The following is a 24585-nucleotide window of genomic DNA, read 5'->3' as shown; positions in this document are numbered from 1 at the left end:
TTCTTGCATTTGAATTTTTAATCTTTACATTTTTATAGTAAAAGCAAAATAAGACCTGGCTTTACTTTCTCCCCCTCAAATATAACCAAATAAAACATCAAATAGCCCGGGGCGCCTGGGTGGCTCAGTCGTTAAGCGGCTGCCTTCGGCTTGGGTCATGGTCCCAGGGTCCTGGGATCGAGCCCCGCATCGGGCTGCCTGCTCCGCCGGAGGCCTGCTTCTCCCTCTCCCCATCCCCCTGCTTGTGTTCCCTCTCTCACTGTCTCTCTCTCTCTGTTGAAAAATAAATAAAAATCTTAAAAAAAAAAACCTCAAATAGCCCATTTATTGAATAGCTGATTCTTCCTCTGTTAATTTGAAATGTCAATTATGTTATATACTAGATTTTCATATATACATGGGCCTGCTCTGGAATCTTCTATCCATATCCATTATTGTAGATTTATGGTATATTTTGGTATCTAGTAGGATCAGCAGAGATTTTATTTTTTTAATTAACATATAACGTATTACTTGTTTCAGGGGTACAGGTCTGTGATTCATCAGTCTTACAGAATTCACAGCGCTCAGCATAGTACATGCCCTCCCCAGTGTCCATCACCCAGCCACCTCATCCCACCCAGCCCCCTCCACTCCAGCAACCCTCAGTTTGTTTCCTGAGATTGAGTCTCTTATGGTTTGTCTCCCTCCCTGGTTTCGTCTTCATTTTTTTGTCTCTTCCCCTATGATCCTCTGCCTTGTTCAGAGAAAGATTTTAAATATGCTTTATTCTTTGAAAGCAGCATTGTATCAACCCAATCTAGACTAGGTAAATTAACAAACAAGACGTAAGTTTATCACGTTAAAAAGTTTAAAATATTGATATACTGGGTATTATTCTTTCAGAGTGTGTTAAATAGACATTTAATATGGAGAATTGCCTTTTCTTTTTTTTTTTTTTTTTGATTTTATTTATTTATTTGAGAGAGAGAGAATGAGAGACAGAGAGCACGAGAGGGAAGGGGGCAGAGGGAGAAGCAGACCCCCCGCTGAGCAGGGAGCCCATGTGGGACTCGATCCCGGGACTCCAGGATCATGACCCGAGCCGAAGGCAGTCGCTTAACCAACTGAGCCACCCAGGCGCCCGAGAATTGCCTTTTCTTTCATGACATTTTATTCAGTTAAAACAGAACAAAAAGTTTTGTGTATAATACTGATTCTGTATTAATTGCCTGTAAGCACATTGTCAATAAACATACATTTTGCAATTCTTTTTTTTTTTCCATGTTTGCCTTGGTTTTACTTACTGAATGTAATTTTATATCCATTGACTCTAGTAAGAACAATTTTGGGTTTGTAATTTGAATGTCTGTTTTATCACATTTTCATAATAATTCATTTTTGTTGTATTTTACAAAAGTATTGATCTGTGATGGATTAGAAAGTTTTTAATGGCCTTTCACTATAGAGTTTGAGAAGCAAACTAGTTCTAGAGAGCCAACCAATTTCAATTTCCAATTGTTTGCTGCTACGAGAAACATGATTGATTTTTGTGTCAAAAATTGAGTCTTGTATCCTATAACCCTGCTAAATTCACTGAGTAGTTCCAGTCACCTTTTTGTAGTTTCCTTAGGACTTTCTACACCAATAATTTATATTATCTGAAAATAGAGAATTTTATTTCTTCCTTTCCAATCTGATGACTTATTTCCTTTTCTTGTCTTTTTGTACAGGCTAGGACCTCCAGTACAATGTTGAATCAAAGCGGCGAGTATGGACATCCTTGCCTTGTTTCCAATCTTAGTGGAGAAAGCATTCAGTCTTTTATCCCCATTAGGTATGGACTTAGATGCAGGTTTTACATAGATGTCTTCTTTCCATGTTAGAGAAATTCCTTTCTAGTCCTAGCTTGCCAAGAGTTGTTGTTGTTTAATAAAAAAATGAGAGGTTAGATTTTGTCAGAAGCTTTTTTTTGTATCTATTGATATAATCATATGTTTGTTTTAGTCTGTTAATATGGTGAACTCAATGATATTTACATGTTAAACGAATCTTGTATTATTGGGATAAACTCCATTTGGTCACATGTATTACTGAATTCAATTTTCCAAAACATTGTTGAGGATTTTTACATGTATCTACATGAGAGAGACTGGTCTGTAGTTTATTTTTATTTTTGTTTTCATTTATAATAAAACAACTTGGGCTTTGTTACCAAGTAATGTTTGTTAATGCTCATAGAATGAATTGGAAAGTGTGCCATCTCTTCTATTTTCTAGAACAGTTTGTGTAGAATTGGTATTGCTTCTTTCTCTTTGGTAGAATTTTCCAATGAAGGCTTCTAGGAATTTCCCTCATGAAACTACAAATTCAATTTCTTTGATATAGGGGATTTCTAGTTAGCTCCAACATGTAGTAAAGAGCTTGGAAGTTGTCACTCCCATCCTTACAACAAGAAAACACTAAACAAAATAAAAATCAATAATGTCTTGCACCTGTTAGAGAACTGAGGTCTCAGGTCAAACCATCACCCTAAAATCTGGAGACAGAGGTGAATCCAGAGAATCACAACTGAGGTGTGCTTGCCTAGAGCAGAAGCCACTAGAGCCATAAATCCGTAGGGATACTTAAATGCTAATTTTGACAAATTGCTGGAGTCTGATTGTGGAATAGCATAACAGTTAGAAATTCCTAAGACTAGCACACAATCTTAGGAGGCTCACATTTTTGTAGGTTTTACTGCCAGGAATACTACCAGAATCTCAGAGTCAATCCTCCATGGCTCTGGCAGGAAAAGGGTAAGAGCAATCATCGTAAAATATGTCCAGTGCTCCCCATAACAAAGACCTACTCTCCAGAGAAAAAGATCTTATAAGAGTCTTATCCCATCTAGGGGAAAGGGCATTACTTCCACTCTAGCCCCCTTTGTCTTTCCTGTCTTTCCTATGGGGGTAAAAAGCTAAGAGATACTTAGTTCATGCAGGCCCACTAAAAAAATTGAAAAATTTTTTTTGAGAGAGAGAGAAAGCATCCGAGTGCAGGGACCTGGGGGGGGGGGCACCAAGGGAGAGGGAGAGAGAGAATCTCAAGCAGGCTCCACGCTCAGCGAGGAGCCCAATGTGGGGCTCGATCTCGAGACCCTGAAATCAAAATCATGACCTGAGCTGAAATCAAGAGTCAGATATCCAAAGGACTGAGCCACTCAGGTGCCCCTAAGAAACTGAAATTTAATCTTAAGATTATAGGACACATTCTTTCTCTTACATCTTACTGTCACACCAGTAGATTTCCAATATAATAACAGTGGATTATAGCTGAAAGAGCAGTAAGACACAGACTTTTTTTGATGAAGAGCATATAGGGAAGCCCAAAGTCAAGGGAGCAGACAAAAACAAGGCCACTAGAGGAATCTGAAGCCTCTGATACTGAGAGCTGCAACAAACATTAAATACACTCCAACTCTTGCCCAGATTAAATAAAACTTACACTAAAAGCCTATTTCAGTTCCTGTTATTCAATATATGATGTCCAGCTTCTAATAAATAATTACAAGGCATGTTCACAAGAAAAAACATAGTCTGAAGGGATATTCAGATTTTCAATTTCTTCTTGAGTGAACTTTTTTTTTAAAAGGATTTGTCCATTTCATCTAAGTTTAAAATTTATTGGCATTAACTTGTTTACAATATTCCATTTTTATTTAATAAATGTAGGATCTGTAGTGCTAGTCATAATTTATACCTTCTTTTTTTCCTTATCAATCTGGCCAGAGCTTTATCAATTTTATGGATTTTCTCAAAGAACCAGATTTTTGTTTTATTGAAATTCTCCATTGTTTTTCTGCTTTCTGATTTTTGCTCTTCTCTTCATTACTTCCTTTCTTCTGCTTATTTTAGCTTTAGTTTGTTCCTCTTTTTCTAGTTTAAGTAGAAGCTTAAGTCATTGATCTTAAACATTTTGACATATCTAATACAAGCATTTAGTGCTAAAAATTTCACTCTACTCCCTCAGGTAGTTTGCTTTGGCAACTATCCCCCCATCTCCTGCATCATCAATTTTTCCCTTTCCACTGAGTGATTCCCATCTTTACACAAACATGCTGTTATAATGATTTATTATTGGGGGGGTAGAAGAACACTCTCTGTTGCCCCCTCATCCTCCTCAGGCTATCATCCCTTTCCTCTACTATATTTATAATGGTTATCTGTACTTGATACACTATGTCTATGTCCTTATAATACACTCCATTTAGGTATTCACCTCTACACTAAAATTCTACCTCTCCATATGTAATCATCAATTCTTACTTCTCATCTTGCTCATTATTCAACAGCATTTGACATACTTTCCCCTCTCAGGCCATCACACTCTCCTGATTTTCCTTCTTTCCTCAGTGGACAACTCCACTTCCCCTTTCCAACCTCTCAAGTGGAGAGCCCCAGGGTTCAGTCCTCAGTCCCACCTTTTCCTCTGGATCTACATCCATTACCCAGGTGCCTTTTGTCCACTGCTAAAATTTCCAAGTATCATGCACTCAAGCTATTCTATATTATTTCATAATTGGTAATACATTAGGTAATATTTATGTGTTTTAATCCAGGCAGTTAGATTGTATGTTCCCAGAAGATAAAGATCTCTACCATTTTGTTCTTTTCCATCCTTTTAAAGTATCTAATACAGTGTTCTGTGCATGGTAGGCCCTGATTAAACACTACAAACCCCATCTCTGATTTTGCTCAAGCACTGAAAAATGAATGGTTTTACTACTAGGTAGAAGAAGAATTTACAGTGATCGACACTTACACAACAAGTGCCTCCTATTACTGAGTCTTAAAACCGGGACCTGCTCAGGGCTCAGCATCTATTATGGTCACCTGAGAATGTGTCAAATCCTTAAAAATTCTTTTACTGAGACTGAATCCATAAGCCAGTTGAGTGGTTGATTGGTTCATCTATTCAGCATTTTCAGTGAGGTGAAGATAAACTATATACTTCTTTCCATTGGAGGTTTCTCATGTGTTGAGGCTGGACACAGGGGAAGTCCTTGTTCCAACTAAATACCAAACAAACAACAATTAAACTAGAGCCACAGTTTCAGTGGGGAAGGGCCAAACAAACTGTACACAAATCTGGGCTGTTACCTAAGAAATGCACACCTCTTCCACTGGCTTACAAGTGAGGGACTAAAAAGCTCTTGGTCCCTGAGGATATTTCATCTAATAACACAGTCAAGATAAATCTAGAGCAGCCTCATTTCAAACCAGAGTGAACAGGCATCACATGGTTTGAGTTTCAGGCCATAACAATTCTCTATATAGCCTGTCGGTGAAAGCCAAGCTCAACCCCTTCGCTGCACTGTCTCCATACCAAGGGGGTAAAAAAACAAAAGGACTCTATGGGTTGCTCAGGGTCACTGGGTAAAAACTAAACTCTACTCTCCTTGTCAACCAACTGCCATCTTTAGCCACTATGATATGATATTTTATAAATTCCCTGTTTTACAATTACTTAGAGCAGATTTTTCAGGGTGAGTTTCCAGGATCTTTGAGAATAATCTTCCACTCGGTTTGAGACATCTCAAAGAACTTCTCTGCACCAAACTGTTTCTGAACACACAGAAATGAAATAGGCCTTATGAATTTTAAGGTAACAAAGATTTCTCTTTAAAAAGTCTCAGAGCTGACCAGTCATAAAAAACAGAATATACAGCCAAGTTTTATAAGAGCCAAGAAGTGTAACAACAGATATTGAAGAATACACTGCTCCAAAGAAGAGGACACGTGGGAAACGAGTAGTGCCAAACAATACTTTTATTGTTCACTGAAAAATACAGGTCTGGAAAGAGTCTATTGCATTGTGTACTGAATGCAAGGCCTGATATTACAAGTATACAACGACATAACAGCATAACTTATATAAAACGATACATATTGTATCTTATATAAAATGATACATATAATAGCCACGTCTCTAAACACTATAATAGAAGTAATGCCTTTTATTAAATGAGAACTGTAAACACTGCAATCATAAACAAAATGCTCTAAGCAAAGCACTTTAAAATTGTTTTGTTGTGATATCTACTTTGTCCACCTGGAGTTAGGAACAGTAGGACCCAACAAAAAGTTAACCAATGAGAGCTAGCAATTTCAAGGAGCTCTTCCCAGGGAGCAGGCTGCTGCTGCCCAAGACAGACTGCCACCCTGGCCTCCCTGGAGCCCTCAGGCCCACAGTGACCGCTAATTCCTGCCTCGGGGCTAGTCTGAGGTGACTATAAAGTGGAGGAGTACACGTAGGAGGAAGCTCCTGTCACAACTGCTTATCCTGCACCCAACTCTATGGACAAGAACACCTAGTATTTTTTATGTGAATTTGCCACTCTCAGCAAACATCGAAATGTGCTTTAAAAAAAAAAATTTAACAATGAGAACAAAAGCCATTCTCTATGCAATCTGCAGTTATCATCATTTCTTCCTTTCAGCCACGTTTTCATTAGATGCTCTAAAAGAGGCTGCTACTACTATATTATCAGCCAGGCAGGCCAGGATTGAGGTAACAAAACTTCTCCAGTTACAACTAACTTAAATGAATAAAAAATAAATACAAATTTATTAGAGAGCAACAAAATCAATCTCTATTAATCACATGGCAAAATATTCAAGCACTGCAACAATATTCACATTCCAAGGTCAACTTTATACCATTTCCTTCCAAACTGAGAAAGCTTTGTGTAGAGGAGAACATAAAATATCAACACCACCTCTTCCTCTCCAAATACTATCAGGGCTCAGAAGGCTCCTCATACACAACAAATGCAAAGAAGAAAAAAAAAAAGGCATCTCAGTCTATACACAGCAACAGAGGAAAACCATACTCTCCCTCTGGGCACCCTTGGCATCAGGCAAAGCAGGGCTATTTGTAAAAATAGTGCCTAAACTGACTATGGCAATGCTCACATTTTAAGAGAAATAAAGAAACAAAGTTCCTTTATTCATAGGGCATCAAAGATTATTAAATAATTTCCTCAGACAAGAGTCTCACCATCAAAGAAAAATTTCCTCTTGCCTGACAAGTTTTTATGAGATTTTATGAGATTTTACAGTATCCCAGCTTCTTTACTTAATATTAAACTATTAATGCTCATATTTTTGAATACTTTACAGATGAAATATTTTATCAGACTATTCATTTGAGAGATTTGTAAGTCAACAGTGATAACCAACTATATATTTTTCTTATTCTGTTCATCAAAGAACACCATGTTCTGACAGGATTAAAGCCCAGTTCCATGGGTATCTCGTTCCTCTCAACTCTACGCAGTAAATTTCACTGTTCAGTCTCTCAGTCCTTGACTCTTCCTATGACTCTTCTAGTCTAAGGAAAATCCTGTATAATGGTGGAAAACCACAAACTCTAGTGGAAGCACTGGTATCAGTGTTGCGAAGTAAATTTTAGGGGAATAACTATAATTGCTAGGAACTGTTTACAGCCTTGCTGGAAATCCTATTTCTCTTGAATCCCTAGATTGAGAAATTCTAGTTATTTAACCATGGGAAGGGATTTCACTGATAAAGGTCTAGTTCATGTGAGAGGTTCTGGCCCTGAAATGATGTGTGGCTAGCCCAAAATACTGGCCACCTTTCCATTTTAAACATGTTCATTATTCTTCCCCACCAGAGTACTGTCAAATTCTTCCATCTGTCATGGCACTGGTGAGCCCTCTCATTGCTGCTCCTCTTTCTTTTGGATGTTCTACTGTACATGTGGGATCCATTGAGCTTATCACCTTAATGTGTAGGGAATTCTCATTTCACACCATCCGCTCCCTAAAAGCCATCAACTGGGAACAATTTCTAGTTAGTAAAGGCACAATTCACTGGCATTTCCTCTTTATGAAAGAAATCAAAAGGGTTGCCTAGAAGCTGAACAAACACCTTGGATATTCCTAGAAAGGGAAGGTTATATCTGCTACTAAAACCCAGAGACATTTGCTAGATCTAAAGATTATATGGATTTTGTAAAAGCATGAATTTGGCAGTTTAAGACATTTTCAGTTTTACACTACCTCACTTAGGGGGGAGGGGGTGCTGGTTAGTATCACAGGAGCAAATTAAAAGTGTCAACATCACTCTTGGCTTGTTTTCCTCATGCTTTTGATAAGCTTTCACCTGCGCTAGTGAAGCCTGTCCCAGGGCACATCACTCAGCAACCGGCAGAACTGCTCAGAGATAGCACAACAGGCTTCACCTCAACCGGCCCCGCTCCCTGCTCTCAGCTGGTAAACACTGCCTTGGGATACAGCTCATGAAAAGCCTTAAACCCAGAAAAGACTTACAGAAGTTGCACAAAAATTCTTGGTTTATAATACCTTCCCAGAATTCAGAAAAAAATTGGTTTTTAGTTAAAGAAACGGAATCAATGCTCACAAAAATGTAATGCCTCAAAAAGCAAAATCTAGAGTAAAAACTAGAGAAAAAAATGCAGCTTGCTAATCAATAGCTTACTTTGGCTAAATTATCATAGTAAGTCAGTGTGATTTACTATTGCATGTAGAAGCACAACCTGCCATGTTCTCATAAAATAGGGTACTAGTAAAGAACATGAAAACAGTTCATAGGGATGAGAGCCCTTTAGCCTTTTGTGACTTCATAACTTAAAAAGACAAAGGCCAAGCAGGATTTGATATTGACAGATTTACCTGCTCAGTACAAGCTGAGTTGAGAGACAGCTAAACATCTGACTTTTATTCACTTATGTTGTTCTCAGAAAGTTCCTATTTGGACACCGATTTCTTAAATTGGCTGCATATCAGAGTCATCCGGGAAGCTTTTAAAAATTACCAAATGCCCAGAGGTGACTGGGTGGCTCAGTCGGTTGGGCGTCGGACTCTTAGTTTCAGCTCAGGTCATGATCTCAGGGTCCTGAGATTGAGCTCCACATTAGGCTCCACGCTCAGCGCAGAGTCTGCTTGTCCCTCTCCCTCTGCTCATCCCCCCCTCCTCAAATAAATAAAATCCTAAAAATTACCAAATGCCCAGACCAAGTAAATGTGGAAGGTGGAGCCCAGATAACAATATTCCATATACTTCCCCAGGTGATATTCTAATGTGTAGCCAGGACATGCACATCCACTAATGTATCCCTTTCAAAGAGCTGTTGCATGAAAGTCATATTTTATCTAGATGGTTTTGTTTTTTCTAAATTCCACCAGGAAAAGGAATTTTTAGAAAAAGGCACAGTTGTGCTTCCCCTAAAGATGCAGCTTACTGTTTGACAGGTGCTGGTTCTCAGAGGTTATCTGGAGCGCTGGTTGAAAAGGAGGAAGTCCTTGTCTTGGCAGAGTAGGCAGAGTTTCAGGCTTCGGCAGCTGCCTCCAGCAACAAAGAATGCCCAGATGCCCATGAGTACCATAATTATATATGTTGACACCAGATTTATTCCATAATGAGGACTTATGAAGGTCTGCAAAAGAAAAATAAATCAGCTTGTATAATAACAGTAAGCTTATTAAACATGTAGAGTAACCAAAGATAAAGGAAAATATAGGATACTTTCAATAGCTGGGCTGTGTTTCACCAAACATATGATGTATGTCACATATTGAGTACCACAAAGACACACAGAACTAACCTTGTCAACAGACATTAGCCTACAGAAATGTACTTTCCTATATTCAAATGGAAAACCGAGAGAGTAATTAGAAGTCAGAATCTAATGGAATACCCAATGGAAGATACATGTTATACAAGCTGAGCCCAGTTTATAATAATTTCTGTATTAACCGGCTCTTACAATTTGCAAGAAAGTAAGGCAAGTCCAAGTTACTTTAGGATGAATCCTTAGTATTCAAGGGAACATGAGGGAACAGCATCTTTTTTCAGCTGCACAATTGCTGAGGGTTCTAAAAGTCCATTTAAAAAACACTGATGGAATGCCAAGAGGTATCGTGTTACACAACACTGAAGACCAGAATATCTAAGAGTATCTATCCTAGAGGACCAGAGTATCTAAGAGTATCTATCCTAATGGAGCTTATATGCTAGTAAGAGAGACAAGTAATGAATGAAGAAACAAACAAATGAATCAAATAGTTACACATTATGATGAATGCTAGATAGAATAATCATAATCGTTATGGTGCTAGATAAGAACAAGGTGGTCTACTTAGGTTGCTCAGGGGAAGTCCTGAGGAAATGGCATTTAAACTGACATATAGTTGGAAGACAGAGCCAGCTTTGTGTAGACTGAGGGAGGGAACCACAGGAGGGCAAAGAGCTTGGTGCAGCTGAGAACCTGAGAAGAGTGTTATTAATGATGTGTAGAGATGGAGGGGCAGCACATGAGATGAGGTCAGAGAGGAAGGCAGGAACCAGTTATGCAGCACATTGGTAAGAAGTATAGACTTTATCCCCAGTGCAATGGAGGGTCACAGAAGGAAGGGGTCAAGGTAGGGGAGCTGAGTGACTTGATTTAGATGTTTAAAACTGCACAGAATGGGTTAAAGGAGGCAATGGTGAAACAAGGGAGACTCGTTAAGAAGATTTTACACTGGCTGAGGAGAGTATAGGATGGTGACTTAGATCAGGGTGGCAGTAGTAGAGATGGACAGAGTGGGCAATCTGAACTGACAGGACTTGCTGATGGATGGAATGTGAGGGGAAGCGGGGGGCAAAATGATTTCCATGGTTATGGCTTTTGGTAAATGGTGGTGCTATTTAACAAGATGACAAAGACTTGGGGAAAGACTATGCTCAGAGTGATGGGTGAGAATCAAGCCCAATGAGGACAAGCTAAGAGTGACATGCCTGCGAGATTTCAAAGGACAGATGCCAGGAAAGCATTAGGCATATGAATATGGGGCTGAGAGGAGAGACTTGGGCTAGAAAAAGGAATATAGAAATACAGTCCATAGACAGCCATAGCTCTGAATGCAGTTACCTAGGGAGCTATTACAGAGAGAAAGGAAAGGAGAAGTCAGGACCAAGCTCTGAGAATATTTATAAATTTTTTGTGCTGTTTAGTATCACAGGAGCAAATTAAAAGTGTCAACACCATTTTATCAGCCTGACTCTTACTGAAAAAGAGTCAGCAAAGGGCGGGGGGTGAGAGAAAAACAGTGGGGTAAGAGGAAAATCAGGACAGTGTGATGTAGAAGTCAAAAGAGGAAAATGTTTCACAGAGAGAGTGGTCAACTCTTTTAAAGGCTGCTGAGATGAAAACAAGAACACCAATGTCCATTAGATTTAGAAATAGAGGTCTTCTTTGATCTTGACAAGTGCAATTTTAGAAGGGTAGTTGAGCAGAAGCCAGATTGGACTAGAAGTATGAGAGGTGAAGAAGTGGAGACAAAATTAGTGGAGGTAACTCTGAGAAATTTTGCTGTGATGGGGAACAGAAAAAAAAAAGGAGTGATGGCTAGATGGGGGAAAGGCAATAGTGGAGAGTTTTAAGATATGTCTATATGCTGATGAAGAGAGGGAAAAGCTGGTGATGTGGGACTGAGGGCACAGTCAGAGTGAAGTCCTTGTAGCAGAGAACTGGATCTAGAGCCCAGGTGGAGGGACTGGCCTTTGAGAGAAGGAGGGATACTTCCTTTACTGGGTGACAGTAATGTGGAGAGATGGGTTCCCAACTAGCCCAGTGCTTACACTTAACAAAGGAGAGGATCTGATTGGGTCAACCTGTCACCATAGACCCCTGGTGATAAGGGGCTTCAAGGGGAGTGCCTCCATGGCTTGTCAGTGTTCTTACTCTCACCCTACCTGCACATACCCCTGGTTAAGATGCCGACCCTGCCTATCAGCTCTGGCCAGGAAAATGGGCTGATTTTGCAGGTGGCACCTTATGCAGAAAAAGTGCTTTTCTCAAGAGGCATCTGTGGGCATGGCAGGCATTGAGCATTTTCTGGATTCTTCAGAAATCCACTGAATTTTAATTTACTTCACAGGGTGCTAAGTTCTTTTGTATTTCTCTTTAGTTTCTTTAAAGCTTTTTCTCCTTTAAACAATTACAGAAGCAATATGTGATTGTTCTAGAAAATGAAAATACACAAATGAGTAAAATAACAAATTTTAAAACCTGAAATTCAGATAGGTTAATATTGAGTGAACAGAAAACAAAAACTGCAAATGATAAAGCAAAATTGATCAAACTACATTAAAATAAGAACTTTTGCTCATAAAAAAAAACAAACAAAGAGGATGTAAAGATAAACCACACTGTAGAAGTTATTTACAGTAGGTACATCTGACAAAGACCTTTTCTAGAGAATACAGAAAAAACTCCTAAAAATAAAAAAGACAACCCAATAGGATTATAGGCAAAAGATTTGAACAGGCACTTCACACAAGAATTATCCAAATGGCCAATAAATATACGAAGACATGCTTAATCTCATTAATCACTAGGGAAATGCAAATTAAACACACAATGTGATACCACCATATACCCAGAGAGATGAATAACAATAAAAAGCGTGACATACTAACTGCTGGTGATGAGGCGGAGGAACTGTTACTCACAAATTAATGGTGGGGATGTAAGTTGATACAATTACTCTGAAAAACTGAGTGGTACAAACAGTTGACATATGTCCACCCCATGACCAGCAATTCCACTCCTAGGCACATATCACATATATCCAAAAGAAATGTGTACATATATTAAAAAGAGACATATACTAGAATGCTCAAAGCATTACTATTCACAACAGAAGTTGGAGACACCATTTCTGCTGTAGAATGGACAAAGCAAGGTACAGTCACAAAGTAGAATACTATACTGCAAAAAATGAGCAATTAATAGCTATATACACAGATGAATCTCACAAACATGATGTTGAGTGAAAGGAGTCAGACACAAGAGCAAAGACTAAATGGTACTGTTTACATAAAATACCAAAAGGCAAGCCAAACTGTGGAAAGAGCCAAGATGTCCATCGACAGATGAATGGATGAAGAAGATGTGGTATATATATACAATGGAATATTATGCAGCCATCAAAAGGAATGAGATCTTGCCATTTGCAACGACGTGGATGGAACTGGAGGGTATTATGTTGAGCGAAATAAGTCAAACAGAGAAAGACATGTATCATATGATCTCACTGATATGAGGAATTCTTAATCGCAGGAAATAAACTGAGGGTTGCTGGAGTGGGGGGTGGGGTGGGAGGGATGGGGTGACTGGGTGATAGACACTGGGGAGGGTATGTGCTCTGGTAAGCGCTGTGAATTGTGCAAGACTGTTGAATCTCAGATCTGTACCTCTGAAACAATGCAATATACGTTAAGAAAAAAAAAAAAAGAAGAAGAAGAAGGTAGTGGGAGGGGAAGAATGAAGGGGGGAAATCGGAGGGGTAGACGAACCATGAGAGATGATGGACTCTGAAAAACAAACTGAGGGTTCTAGAGGGGAGGGGGGTGAGAGGATGGGTTAGCCTGGTGGTGGGTATTGAGGAGGGCACATTCTGCATGGAGCACTGGGTGTTATGCACAAACAATGAATCATGGAACACTACATCTAAAACTAATGATGTAATGTATGGGGATTAACATAAGAATAAAAAAAAAGAAAAAAAAAGATGTATGCTTCTGATCTGTATACTTCTCTGTACGTGTATTTTAATAAAACAATTACTTAAACATTCTCTGAAACATGCTATTCAGAGATAACCACTGTTAACATTTTGGTATATAATCTTTCAAATTTCCCAGGTCCTTTTTATTTTAGTTTATTTTCCTGGGTTCTTTTTAATCATTAAAGAGAAGATCAACTATTCAATATTCGACAACATTTACTGGATTGAAGATAAAGATTGATAAGGTCCCATCTTTGATGATCAAACTCTAGTTGGAGAGATATAAGAACTATATTAATATAAAACAATGCTCTCTGAGTGTTGTAACACAGATATGAATTAAGGGCTAATGATTGTGCTGAGTCTGGAATATGCACCTTTTCCAGGGAGGCTTCACACTGAATGAGTACTTTTCCAAACTGACCTAGGCTAAGGGGGGATGAGTCACTGCAGATAAAACATGGACAAGGCATGCCTGTTGGGTAGCCATAATGGATCAATTTAGATGGAGTGCGTGATGTGAACTGTGGGGAGCAGCAAGAGGTAAGTTTTGTACCAGTATGGTTGATAAGAGACTTAGGTCAAACAAAGAAGTCCAGGTTTTATTCCATAGGCATCTGCTACAGTTGATCATTTTCTCCTCAATACATTTGGCTTCCAGGACACCTGGCTCCTGATTCTCCTCCAACCTCACTAGTGGCTCCTTCTCAGTCTCCTTTGCTGGCTCCTCTTTCCCCAGTCTCAATGTAGGAGTGTCCCAGGGCTCAGTGCTTGGGCCTCTTTTCTTGTCTGCTTAAATTTACTCCTTGTAATCACCTTTTTTGGCCTGGATTTCTCTCCCAAATTCCAGACTTCTTCCTCTAACTGCCCAACAACCATTTGGATGTCCAATAGGCACTTCTATTACATTTATAATGTGCCCAGATAAACTCCTGATCTCCCCTCACAAGCTTCCCCATCCCAGATGATGGCAACTCCATCCTTCTAATTGCCCAGGCCAAAACCCTGGAAACACCCTTGGCACCTCTTCTTTCTCTCCTATGCCTTATCCAGTCTGTCAGGAAATACTGTTGGCTCTACTTTCAAAAATATGTCCTTAACCTGATCATTTCTCATTATATCCATTGCTATTTCACCCAAATTATCACCATCTTCCTCTTGATGACTATAATCTTTTCCCCTGCTACAGTTTACTCTTAACACCAGCAAAGTGATCCTTTTGAAACGTGAGTCAGATCATGTCCCTCTCCTTAACACCCTACAATGACGCCCATTTCACTGAGAGTACATGTCAAAGTCCTGCACTATCTAGATATGGTTCTCACTTCCAACCTCTACTTCCCTCCCACCTTCAGCTCTGTGATAGTATTTCCTACTAACTTTCCCCTGGCTCACTCTGTTCTGGCCACCCTTACTTCCAAAAACATGCCAAGCAAGTTCTTTGATCTTAGGACTTTGCCACTGGCCGTGCAGTCCAGGATGCTCTTTCTCCGGACAGCCACATGACCAATCTACTTCACTTCTTTGCTCAAATGTTACCTTCACAATGAAGCCTACTCTGACCACCTAATTAAAAAATTTGACATCTCCTGCCTCCTTACACTCTGGATTCCTTTTAACCTGCTCTAGTGTCCACACCACCTATCACTATAAAATTTATTATTTATTATGCCTACTGCTTAATGCCTCTCACCCCACTAAACTGTAAAAACAGATCTTTGTTTTGTTCACTCAACTGCTTTGTTTACCTAGAACAGTGCCTGGAACACAGAAGGCATTCAGTAAATATTTGTCAAATGAATGAATAGCCAATTGGATCTATAAAAAGGACATCTGCTTTTTCATGTAATTTTCTTTCTGATTATAAAAGTGTACATTGTAGAAAATTTGAACATGCCAAAAACTATAAAGAAAAGAATCCACTCAGAGATAAATGCTGTTAATATTTTAATGCAGTCTCTTTCCAGTCTTTTTTCCAATGAAGACTTGGCTTCACATAATTGCCATCATATTAAAGGTAACTTTAGTATCCTGCACCACTGAAAGGTTTTAGGTAGGGGAAGCAGTAAGATTACATTTTTACCTATCTATCTATCTATCTATCTATCTATCTATCTATCTATCTATCTATCTATCTTTTAAGTAATCTCCATGCCCAGCTTGAGGCTCAAACTCATGATCCTGAGATCAAGAGTCACATGCTCTACTGACTGAGCCAGCCAGGCATCCCTGTAAGATGGCACTTTAGATGTATCAGAGGTCAAGGATCCCAGTATGAGAAAACCTGATACAAATTCTAAATGGATGGAGAAGAGAGAGACATGAGGCAGGACACCACCAGAAAGAACCTTTTCAATACTTGGAGGTGAGAAATCATAAGGGTCTGGACAAGGCAGTGGTGAGGATAATTCTGATGTAAATATCTGACAAATTACAATGAAAGTCAGACCCAAAGCATTAAATAGTTCTTTAAAAATATATGTAGTCAAGCTTTCCTTTTAAATTTTATTTTGAAAACTGGCATACTTAGAATTTCAGTGTGGAGGGAGTAAATTGGGCACTCTTGTTATTGATCAGAATGAGCAAAAATGGTACAACCTTTGTGGAGAGTCTTTTAGCAATTGACATCAAGGGTTTTAAAAATATGCATGCCATTTAATTTCATATTTTCATTCCCTGGAATCTAAATATCATATTGAAAAACTTTCATGTACAAAGATGTTCAAGATAGCATTATTAAGAAGCAAAAGTACAAAAGATGTTATCAATCAGTTAAGTAAACTGTAATATAATTTTGATGTAATAATATAAGGCTATTAAAGTTTACATATTAAAAGGATTTATAATATCATGGAAATTGTTTAAGATGTGTTACATAACATAATAATACAAGATGACTTCAGGTTTGACTATACCCATAAAAGCAAGATACATAGAAAAAATTTTTCAATGAAATCAACCAACAAATAGTTGCTTTTTTCTGTAGGAAGACTAAGATGATTTATTTATCTACCATTCACTCATTCACGCAGTCAACAACTTTTTGGAATTTCTTCATTTGACCATGAGCATGTATTTCATTTAGAGTGGAACCTACCATTTTAGATATGGGAACTTGAGTTCCAAAAAACAATGCGAGCATGGTGGCAATACTCACCAGGGCTGACACCAGCAGATGGGTCAGAAGAACTACAAGAAGGGCAGACCACTTTTTCTTCTCACAGCCATCAAAAAATATGATGCCCCAGAACACGTGCAGCAATATGATAACCAGCGTCATGAAAGCTGAAAGACAGTCATCCATTAGTGTCCAGTCATATAGACAACAGATGCCAAAGCCCACTGACCACGTGCTCATGATACACAAGCTCTTGGGGTACACCACACCACTGTGAGAGTTTAAACACCACCTGTCAGAACCAGGACCCTGACACACGTTTGCTCAAATAGTAACTTGGAAAGCAACACTTCTCAACACAGGGTCAGCTCTGCAGCAGCTTCTGATCGAGAATATGAACCTGTTAAAGCTAAAGTCAGCTTGGACCTGGCTTTCAAGGAGTTTCTCCTAGGAAGGGATAAAACTAATGTGTCCAATCAAATCTTTCCAAATTAGCCTTCTGCATTTTCCTCAATTAAATGGAGTATCTTCAATTTAAACAAGTCTTGGGGCGCCTGGGTGGCTCAGCCGTTGGGCGTCTACCTTCGGCTCAGGTCATGATCCCAGGGTCCTGGGATCAAGCCCCGCATCGGGCTCCTGCTCAGCAGGGAGCCTGCTTCTCCCTCTCCGTCTGCTGCTCCCCCTGCTTGTGCTCTCTCTGTGAAATAAATAAAAACTTAAAAAAAAAAATTTTAAACAAGTTTTCTCACTAAAGTGGAATTTCTTCTGTGCTCTTTCCTTTTCTTAAAAAAAAAAAAAAAGGCCAATGGAAGAATAAAAATATTAAAAATTGCAGTAACTATCTTAGATTCTTCTTAGGCAACCAAAACTGAATTTGATCAGCACACCCAGGTTTTTCTGTGCAATAGAGTGTGTGTGTGTGTGTGTGTGTCTCCTGTGCCCTGAAAACATTATTTAAAATGGGCAAGTTCCACATATTCTGAAAGTTGTAATATGAAAAAAGGGCATATCAATTTTCCTTTTCAGCCACATAATAAGATAAAATTAACACCCACTAATCTGGCAAAAATTCAAGTCTGACAATTCTCTTTCACACTGCAGATAGGAAAACAATCTAGCATTACCTAGTAAAGTTGAAAGTATGTATTCTCTATTTCATTCCAGCAATTCCACAGCTAGATCTATACTCTGAAGCAGTTGGTTCTTGGATCAATAGATCACTAGTACCTAAGAACTTGTTAGGAATGCAAACTCTTGGGACCCACCCCAGACCTCTTCAATCAGACAATGAGCCTAGCAACCTGTGTTTAAATAGACCTGCAGGTGATTCCAATGTACAGTCAAATTTGAGAACCACTGCTCTGGAAAAACTAACATATTTTGCACAGAGATATACAAGAATATTTATATCAGCATTGTTTGTAATAACAAAAAATTTTCATCATTATCAGAATGGAAGACTTGTGGTGTATTCACACAATGGTATACTATATGATCTATAATATAAATGATCTCAAGAATATAATGCTAAGTGGGGAAAAAAACATTGTGGGGAAATGCCTATGACTTATACAAAGTCAAAAACATCCAAAAACAATATTAAAAGTACATAACTACTGTGGTTGGAGGAAAGCAAGTTGTTCTGTCTAGGGACAGTGTGCCATCATTTCAGTAAATGATGGTAAATACTTTAGAGGAGGGATTTTAAAATATATAACTTTGGGATGAGGGTAGACTAAAACTAAAATGACATAAGGCACTTTCCTGCTAAAAAACGTCTCTGATGGATTGATACTGTGTCCAAAGTAAAGTCCAAATATCTCAGATTACCATCCAAGGCCCTCTACAACCCAAGACCCAAATTATTATCCTTTACTAATATTCAAATATAGCCTAAATGGTAGAAAACCAGAACTCTTATACTCTATGTCTCTGTGTTTTTACTCATTTTAACTGATCGTCCCTTTTGCTTGAATACTCATCACGCCCCTGCCATTTCACCACATCCAAATCTTAAAGATCTAGCTTAATGCCATCTCCTTGTGTGAATTCTTTGACACCTACTCTTCATTTTTTTTTAAGAACACTCAGCACACATTTACTGAGCACCTGGATAGTTTGGCCTGAAGATGTTGTACAAGAGCTCAGGAGTCACAGAGTCCTGAGATGGAATGCCAGCTCCACGGTATGGCTTTGGGCAAACTATTTAACCTAACCTCCTTCACCTTCTGTTACCTTTATTTCTAAAATGGGGACAATAATACCTCATAGGGCTGTTGCAGGGAAGAACAGTGCTTTGTAAACCACAGCTTTTCAATAAATGATACTACTATGTGCTACAGTCTCCAGATTCAAAAATGAGTATGGCAGGACCTTTAGTGAGTTGTACCATCAGGAGGGAAAGCGAGGCAAAGCAGCAAGCAATAGAAATGTGGGTAGTGTGCTGTGTTTTAAAATGCACTCTTCTTCACTCTTACAGATTATTTCTTTCTCTGACCTTGTATTTACTTTTATATTTATTTTCTTCCTCCCCTCTTTCCTTAATCCATACAACAAGTACTTATTCGATGTCCATTATGGGCAGGCACTCTTCCGGGCACTGAGGCTATCATGGTGCACAAAACACAATCTCCTGGAACTTCGCCTCATCCTTTCAGTGTACTGTTTTATTAACACAGTATCCAAAGGGGAGCTCTCAGACATTTGTTGAAACACTGTAAATTCTTACTTGACTGCTTATTTACTCACCTGGCATTAATTTCTGGCTGGCTTCCATGTCATCATAAGTCTTTACTATTAGAATGTGCCGTTTAGAATATTGGGATTCATTGTTTATTCCCTCTGCAACTGGTCAGAGGTCCAACAGAAACTGAGACCTGAATATCTATTCTGCCACATACATGTAGTTAGAGGTACATACAATTTTGATACTTTTTCTTAGTAAATGGAATTAATTCCAACTAGAAATGAAGATTTGCTAACAGTATCTCTAGGATACTATCTTTTAATTACTAAAACTTTCTCATTTCATGTTCCTAACTATAAAATTCTAAGTCCTTCAGTAAATCTCTCTAAAATTTGCTTTGTTCTAATATTCATAAAAGTAGAAAAAAACCTCTCCAAATTAATCATAAAAATATCAAAATTCATTTATAATCCAGATTAATAAAAGGAGCTTCCCTAATTTCTAGTGTTTTGGAACATTAATCAGAAATCTGAACAATTCTGGGGCACCTGGGTAGCTCAGTCAGTTAAACATCTGACTTGACTTCAGTTCAGGTCATGATCTCAGGGCTGTGGGATTGAGTCCCGCGACAGTCTCTGCGCACATAGAGCCTGCTTAAGATTCTCTCGCTGCCCCTCTCACCCTGCGCACTCTGTCTCTAAAAGAGAAAGAAAAGAAAAGAAAAGAAAAGAAAAGAAAAGAAAAGAAAAGAAAAGAAAAGAAAAGAAAAGAAAAGAAAAGAAAAGAAAAGAAAAGAAAGAAAGGGACGCCTGGGTGGCTCGGTTGGTTGAGCGACTGCCTTCGGCTCAGGTCGTGATCCTGGAGTCCCGGGATCGAGTCCCGCATCGGGCTCCCTGCTCGGCGGGGAGTCTGCTTCTCCCTCTGACCCTCCCCCCTCTCATGTGTTCTCTCTCTCTCTCTCTAATAAATGGGTGAAATCTTTAAAAAAAAAAAAAAAAGAAAGAAGGAAAGAAATCTGAACAATTCTAACAAGTATTATACATGTTTGTGAAATTGTAGCTACTAGTTTGATAATGGACTTCCAAAAATCTTTTAAGCCAAATTCTCTTGGTAAAGAATGTTTTATTTTAACCTATTTCTAAGCAAAATGTTTCAGGATTATCTTTAAGGGGCTACATTTAGGGGGGCCTGGGTGGCTCAGTCGGTTGAGTATCTGACTCTTGATTTCGATCTCAGAGTCCTGGGATCGAGCCCCATATTGGGCTCTGTACTCAGCATTGGGATTCTCTCTCTCTCTCTCTCCCTCTCCTCCTGCCCCTCTTGTTCCTGCTCTCTCTCTCTCTCAAACCAATAAGTCTTTAGGAAAAAAAAGAGGCTACATTTACTACTTGGTTCTTTTCTCCTTGAATATATTCCAAATGTTCTAACACACAGATTCATAAACATCCTCATTTTCAGGCTTGTCCCTCTCTCCCTTATTCCTAATATTACTTTTCTGTCCTTGCAAAGACAACGGCCTAATATAGCAACTGATTCTAACACTGGATCCTACCAGTACAGAAACTGCTATCATCTGGCTTCCTCTGACAACTTCAGAGAATCTCTAACTATGCCAGAGAGAGCCAAGGGCTGCTGCTGGGTTGTAGCAGCAACAGGCAGAGGAAGACTTTGCAAAGCCAAGAGTTAGCCTCAACTGCCTAGAGACAGGATGTGATTACTAATGAGCTTCTGGCTTCTTTTTCCAAGAAGAGAGTCTGGGGTGTCAAGGTTCTGTGCAGTGAGGGACTCTCCTCCAACCCTCTTGGTTGCAGAAACTCTCTGGATTCTTAAGAGCTCTCCAATGACCTAGCCCAAGTAGAAGTCAAGCCACAGAACTAAATATTTTTGAAAATGCCTTTCCCATAATAGGGATTTAACTTAAAAATTTTGCTTTAAAAAACATGACAATTTTGTAACCTTGTTATTATAATACAGAAGTATATATATTACTAACCAAATAACATTCTCCAAGATTTAAAAAAGACATCTTGGAAACCATCTCATACTACATAGCAATAAGAAAGGTGTAGTACTGTCCTCTAATACCAGCCAGATTATAAGGAGGTGTTCTGAAAACAATCTGAATGACTACTGGTGTTTAAATAGCATTTATCGGGGCACCTGGGTGGCTCAGTCGTTGAGCGTCTGCCTTCAGCTCAGGTCATGATCCCAGGGTCCTGGGATCGAGCCCTGCATCGGGCTCCCTGCTCCGCGGGAAGCCCGCTTCTCCCTCTCCCACTCCCCCTGCTTGTGTTCTCTCTCTCGCGGTCTCTCTCTGTCAAATAAATAAAATCCTAAAAAAAAATAAAATAGCATTTATCATTTCACATTTATGAAAATGCTTCTAAAGTATGTTCATAAGCTGAACAGACTGCCAAAAATATGATTTTGTTTAAAGTCTCCCTAGCATATATTAAAGAATGATGAAATTCTCTCTTCAGATTAGTTCATCAGTGTGAGGGTCAGCATTGGGAGGCCTATTACATGTTTTCTAATCCAATCCCTATGCAATGAAAAAGTAAATCCCACAGGATCCACTTCAAATCCAGTTTAGAAGCTTACGTCATTAAAGCAGTCACTGTGGGAAAGTTCCTTCTCAAACTGAACCCAAATCTGCCTTCTAACTCAGTGATTCACAAGTGAGGCAATTTTGCCCCCAGAGAGCATTTGTCAGTATCTGTAGACATTTTTGATTACCACAGCTGGGGGTGGGGTACTTCTGGCATCTTGCCATGGAACACCCTACAATACACAAGACACCCTCCATCTCCTGCCAACAAAGAATTATCTGACCCCAAATGTCAATAGTGCCATTGACAAACCCGGCTCCAACTGCTGCTTGTTGATCCTAGGAAGGCTTTCTTCCTGTATAAATGTTTGGCAACATTCAACTTCCTAGGAAGGAAGAAACACAAGTCAACTCTTTTTTCCCTGACATGCGGCACATTAAAAAAAAAAAAAAAAATTGAAACTCTCTGTATTATTCAGCTTTTGTGACAAAAATGGTGTTAACAAACCATGCCAAAAGTTATATTCACTATAGTTTGGGGCACCTGGCTGGCTCAGTCAGTGAAGCATGCGACTCTTGATCTTGGAGTTGTGAGTCTGAGCCCCACATTGGGTGTAGAAATCACTTAAAAATAAAATCTTTGGGGCGCCTCGTGGCTCAGTCAGTTGGGCATCTGCCTTGGGCTCAGGTCATGATCCCGGGGTCCTGGTACTGATCCCCACGTCAGGCTCCTTGCTCGGGAGTTTGGTTCTCCCTCTCCCTCTGCTGCTCCCCCTGCTTGTGCTCTTTCTCTCTCTCTCTGTCAAATAGATAAATAAAATCTTTTTAAAAAACCAAATCTTAAAAAAAAAAAGTTATTGGCTATAGCTGCCATTGAGAGCATTGCTGGTCTAAGGCAGGGCCCACTGGAACATAGGGTATAAATCTCTAATGGGGAACCCATCTTCTAGCAGTGTGCAGGGAGTGGTGGGCTCTCAGGATTCTACTGCTTTGTATCAATGCTGTGTTGACTTTATGAAATTAACTAGGACCCTCCCATGTTTGTTTCTGGTCTGGAATAATTTCAGAACCATCAGATTTACCTTTCCTTTAAGTGCTTGCTCCAAACCAGCTCTCAAACCGTCTATTCCTGATGCCAATATAAAGCAAAACCAAGCACAAAAGAACCTGGATGGAGATTTAAATGGAAGTTGGAGATAAGATCTGCAGTTGGACTGGATGTGAGTTATAAGAAAAAGGGAAGAATCAGTAACTGCTCCAAGGTTTTTGGCCTGCACAACACGAAGGATGGAAGGGCATCAACTGAAATGAGGAAGATTTCAGAGATATATCACTTAAAGATGTTGCTCCACTGTCTTCTGTCCTCTAAAATTTCTGATGAGAAGGCAGCAGTATTTCAAATCATTGTTCCACTGAATTTAAGAAGAAAAAATCCCCCTAGAGATGGAAAAGCAGCCTACTATCTGAAACCAGGACTTCAATCTCAAGATTGAAATATTCAATATTCAAAGTTAATATCTGAGTAAATCTTTATAAATCAAAATATTCAACTGAATTTTTGGTGAAGAACTTTAGCATAATGAAAAAGCTGATAAAATCAAATAGATCTATCCTTTAAAATAAACCTCAAGGTTAATTCCTTTAAAAAGAACCATAAAGATTGCCAAACAGGGGCGCCTGGGTGGCTCAGTCGTTGAGCGTCTGCCTTTGGCTCAGGTCATGATCCCAGAGTCCTGGGATCGAGCCCCGCATCGGGCTCCCTGCTCTGTGGGAAGCCTGCTTCTCCCTCTCCCACTCCCCCTGCTTGTGTTCCCTCTCTCGCTGTCTCTGTCAAATAAAATCTTTAAAAAAAAAAAAAAAAAGATTGCCAAACATTTATACATATAATACAAAAAGTCTGGTTTCAGGAAATTTGGCTAAAACATGCTCCAGGAATAGCAATGGAAAACCTCAGAGTACACCAATGAAACATATTACAATGTGAATGATTCCCCCAGAAATTGTGCAATGCAGCAGCCCTGACGTGAACACTCTAGTTCTCTTTGGAAGAACTGGAGAATTAGAGGAGTGAACTGGTACAAGTGATCCCAGCAGTGAAGAGCATCCTTGCTGATGAAAAGTAGGCACAAAACAGATGTAAATGCTCCCAACAGGACATGTTCCCAACAGAGCCATGGAGCTTCACAGGATCAAGCTTAGATAGTTGAAGAAGGCCAAACTGATCAATAAAATTGAAAACAAGGTGGTTTTTGTCCCCCCTTTCAAACTGTAAATATTAGATGTAATGGATAAAATATATATTCCTGTGGGACTGAAAGAAGATATTATGCTAGATGATATTCCAAAAATGTTACTTTTTTCCAGCGCAAATCATCCATATAGAGTAGTATCCTGCTCATCATTGCTATAAAAAATATCTCTGGAAGTTTCTCTAGGAAGAAAAAGAAACTAAACGCAAAAAGCACAAAAAGTTAAAGGCAGCAGTGGATGAAGAAAATAAGGACTGACTCACACGTGAAGAAGAATCAAGGCCTGAAGAGAAATGAGAAGCAGAAGTCATCAGACTGCCTGAGCTGCACAGGGGTCAGCAGGGGCTGGCCACTCGGCCGTGTGACCAAAGAGACAGCAGTGTTTCAGAGAGTGGCCTGGAACGTGTCTGAAGGAGCCACAGCCTG

At 39.2% G+C, this 24585-nt stretch overlaps 1 protein-coding gene across 4 annotated transcripts in view; it reads right to left on the bottom strand.

Annotated features, from left to right (window-relative positions):
- Positions 1–4600: 4600 nt before the first annotated feature.
- The window catches only part of APH1B (aph-1 homolog B, gamma-secretase subunit), a 36289-nt gene continuing 16304 nt past the window's right edge, over positions 4601–24585 (bottom strand). For 2 of the 4 annotated variants that reach the window (XM_021693955.2, XM_021693957.2), the window contains 2 exons: positions 16716–16843; positions 8942–9441 (listed from right to left, as the gene is read on the bottom strand). In XM_021693955.2, coding sequence (XP_021549630.1) covers positions 9274–9441; positions 16716–16843 — 296 coding nt within the window. In that variant the 3' untranslated portion in view covers positions 8942–9273. Of the gene's footprint in view, positions 5033–8941; positions 9442–16715; positions 16844–24585 lie in introns of those variants that run through there. The other 2 variants (XM_044918160.1, XM_021693956.1) reach the window with 2 other exon arrangements.

Source organism: Neomonachus schauinslandi, chromosome 9, assembly GCF_002201575.2.
Source record: "Neomonachus schauinslandi chromosome 9, ASM220157v2, whole genome shotgun sequence".
In the NCBI taxonomy this organism is placed as follows: domain Eukaryota; kingdom Metazoa; phylum Chordata; class Mammalia; order Carnivora; family Phocidae; genus Neomonachus; species Neomonachus schauinslandi.
This window is presented reverse-complemented; position numbering and strand designations above follow the sequence as displayed.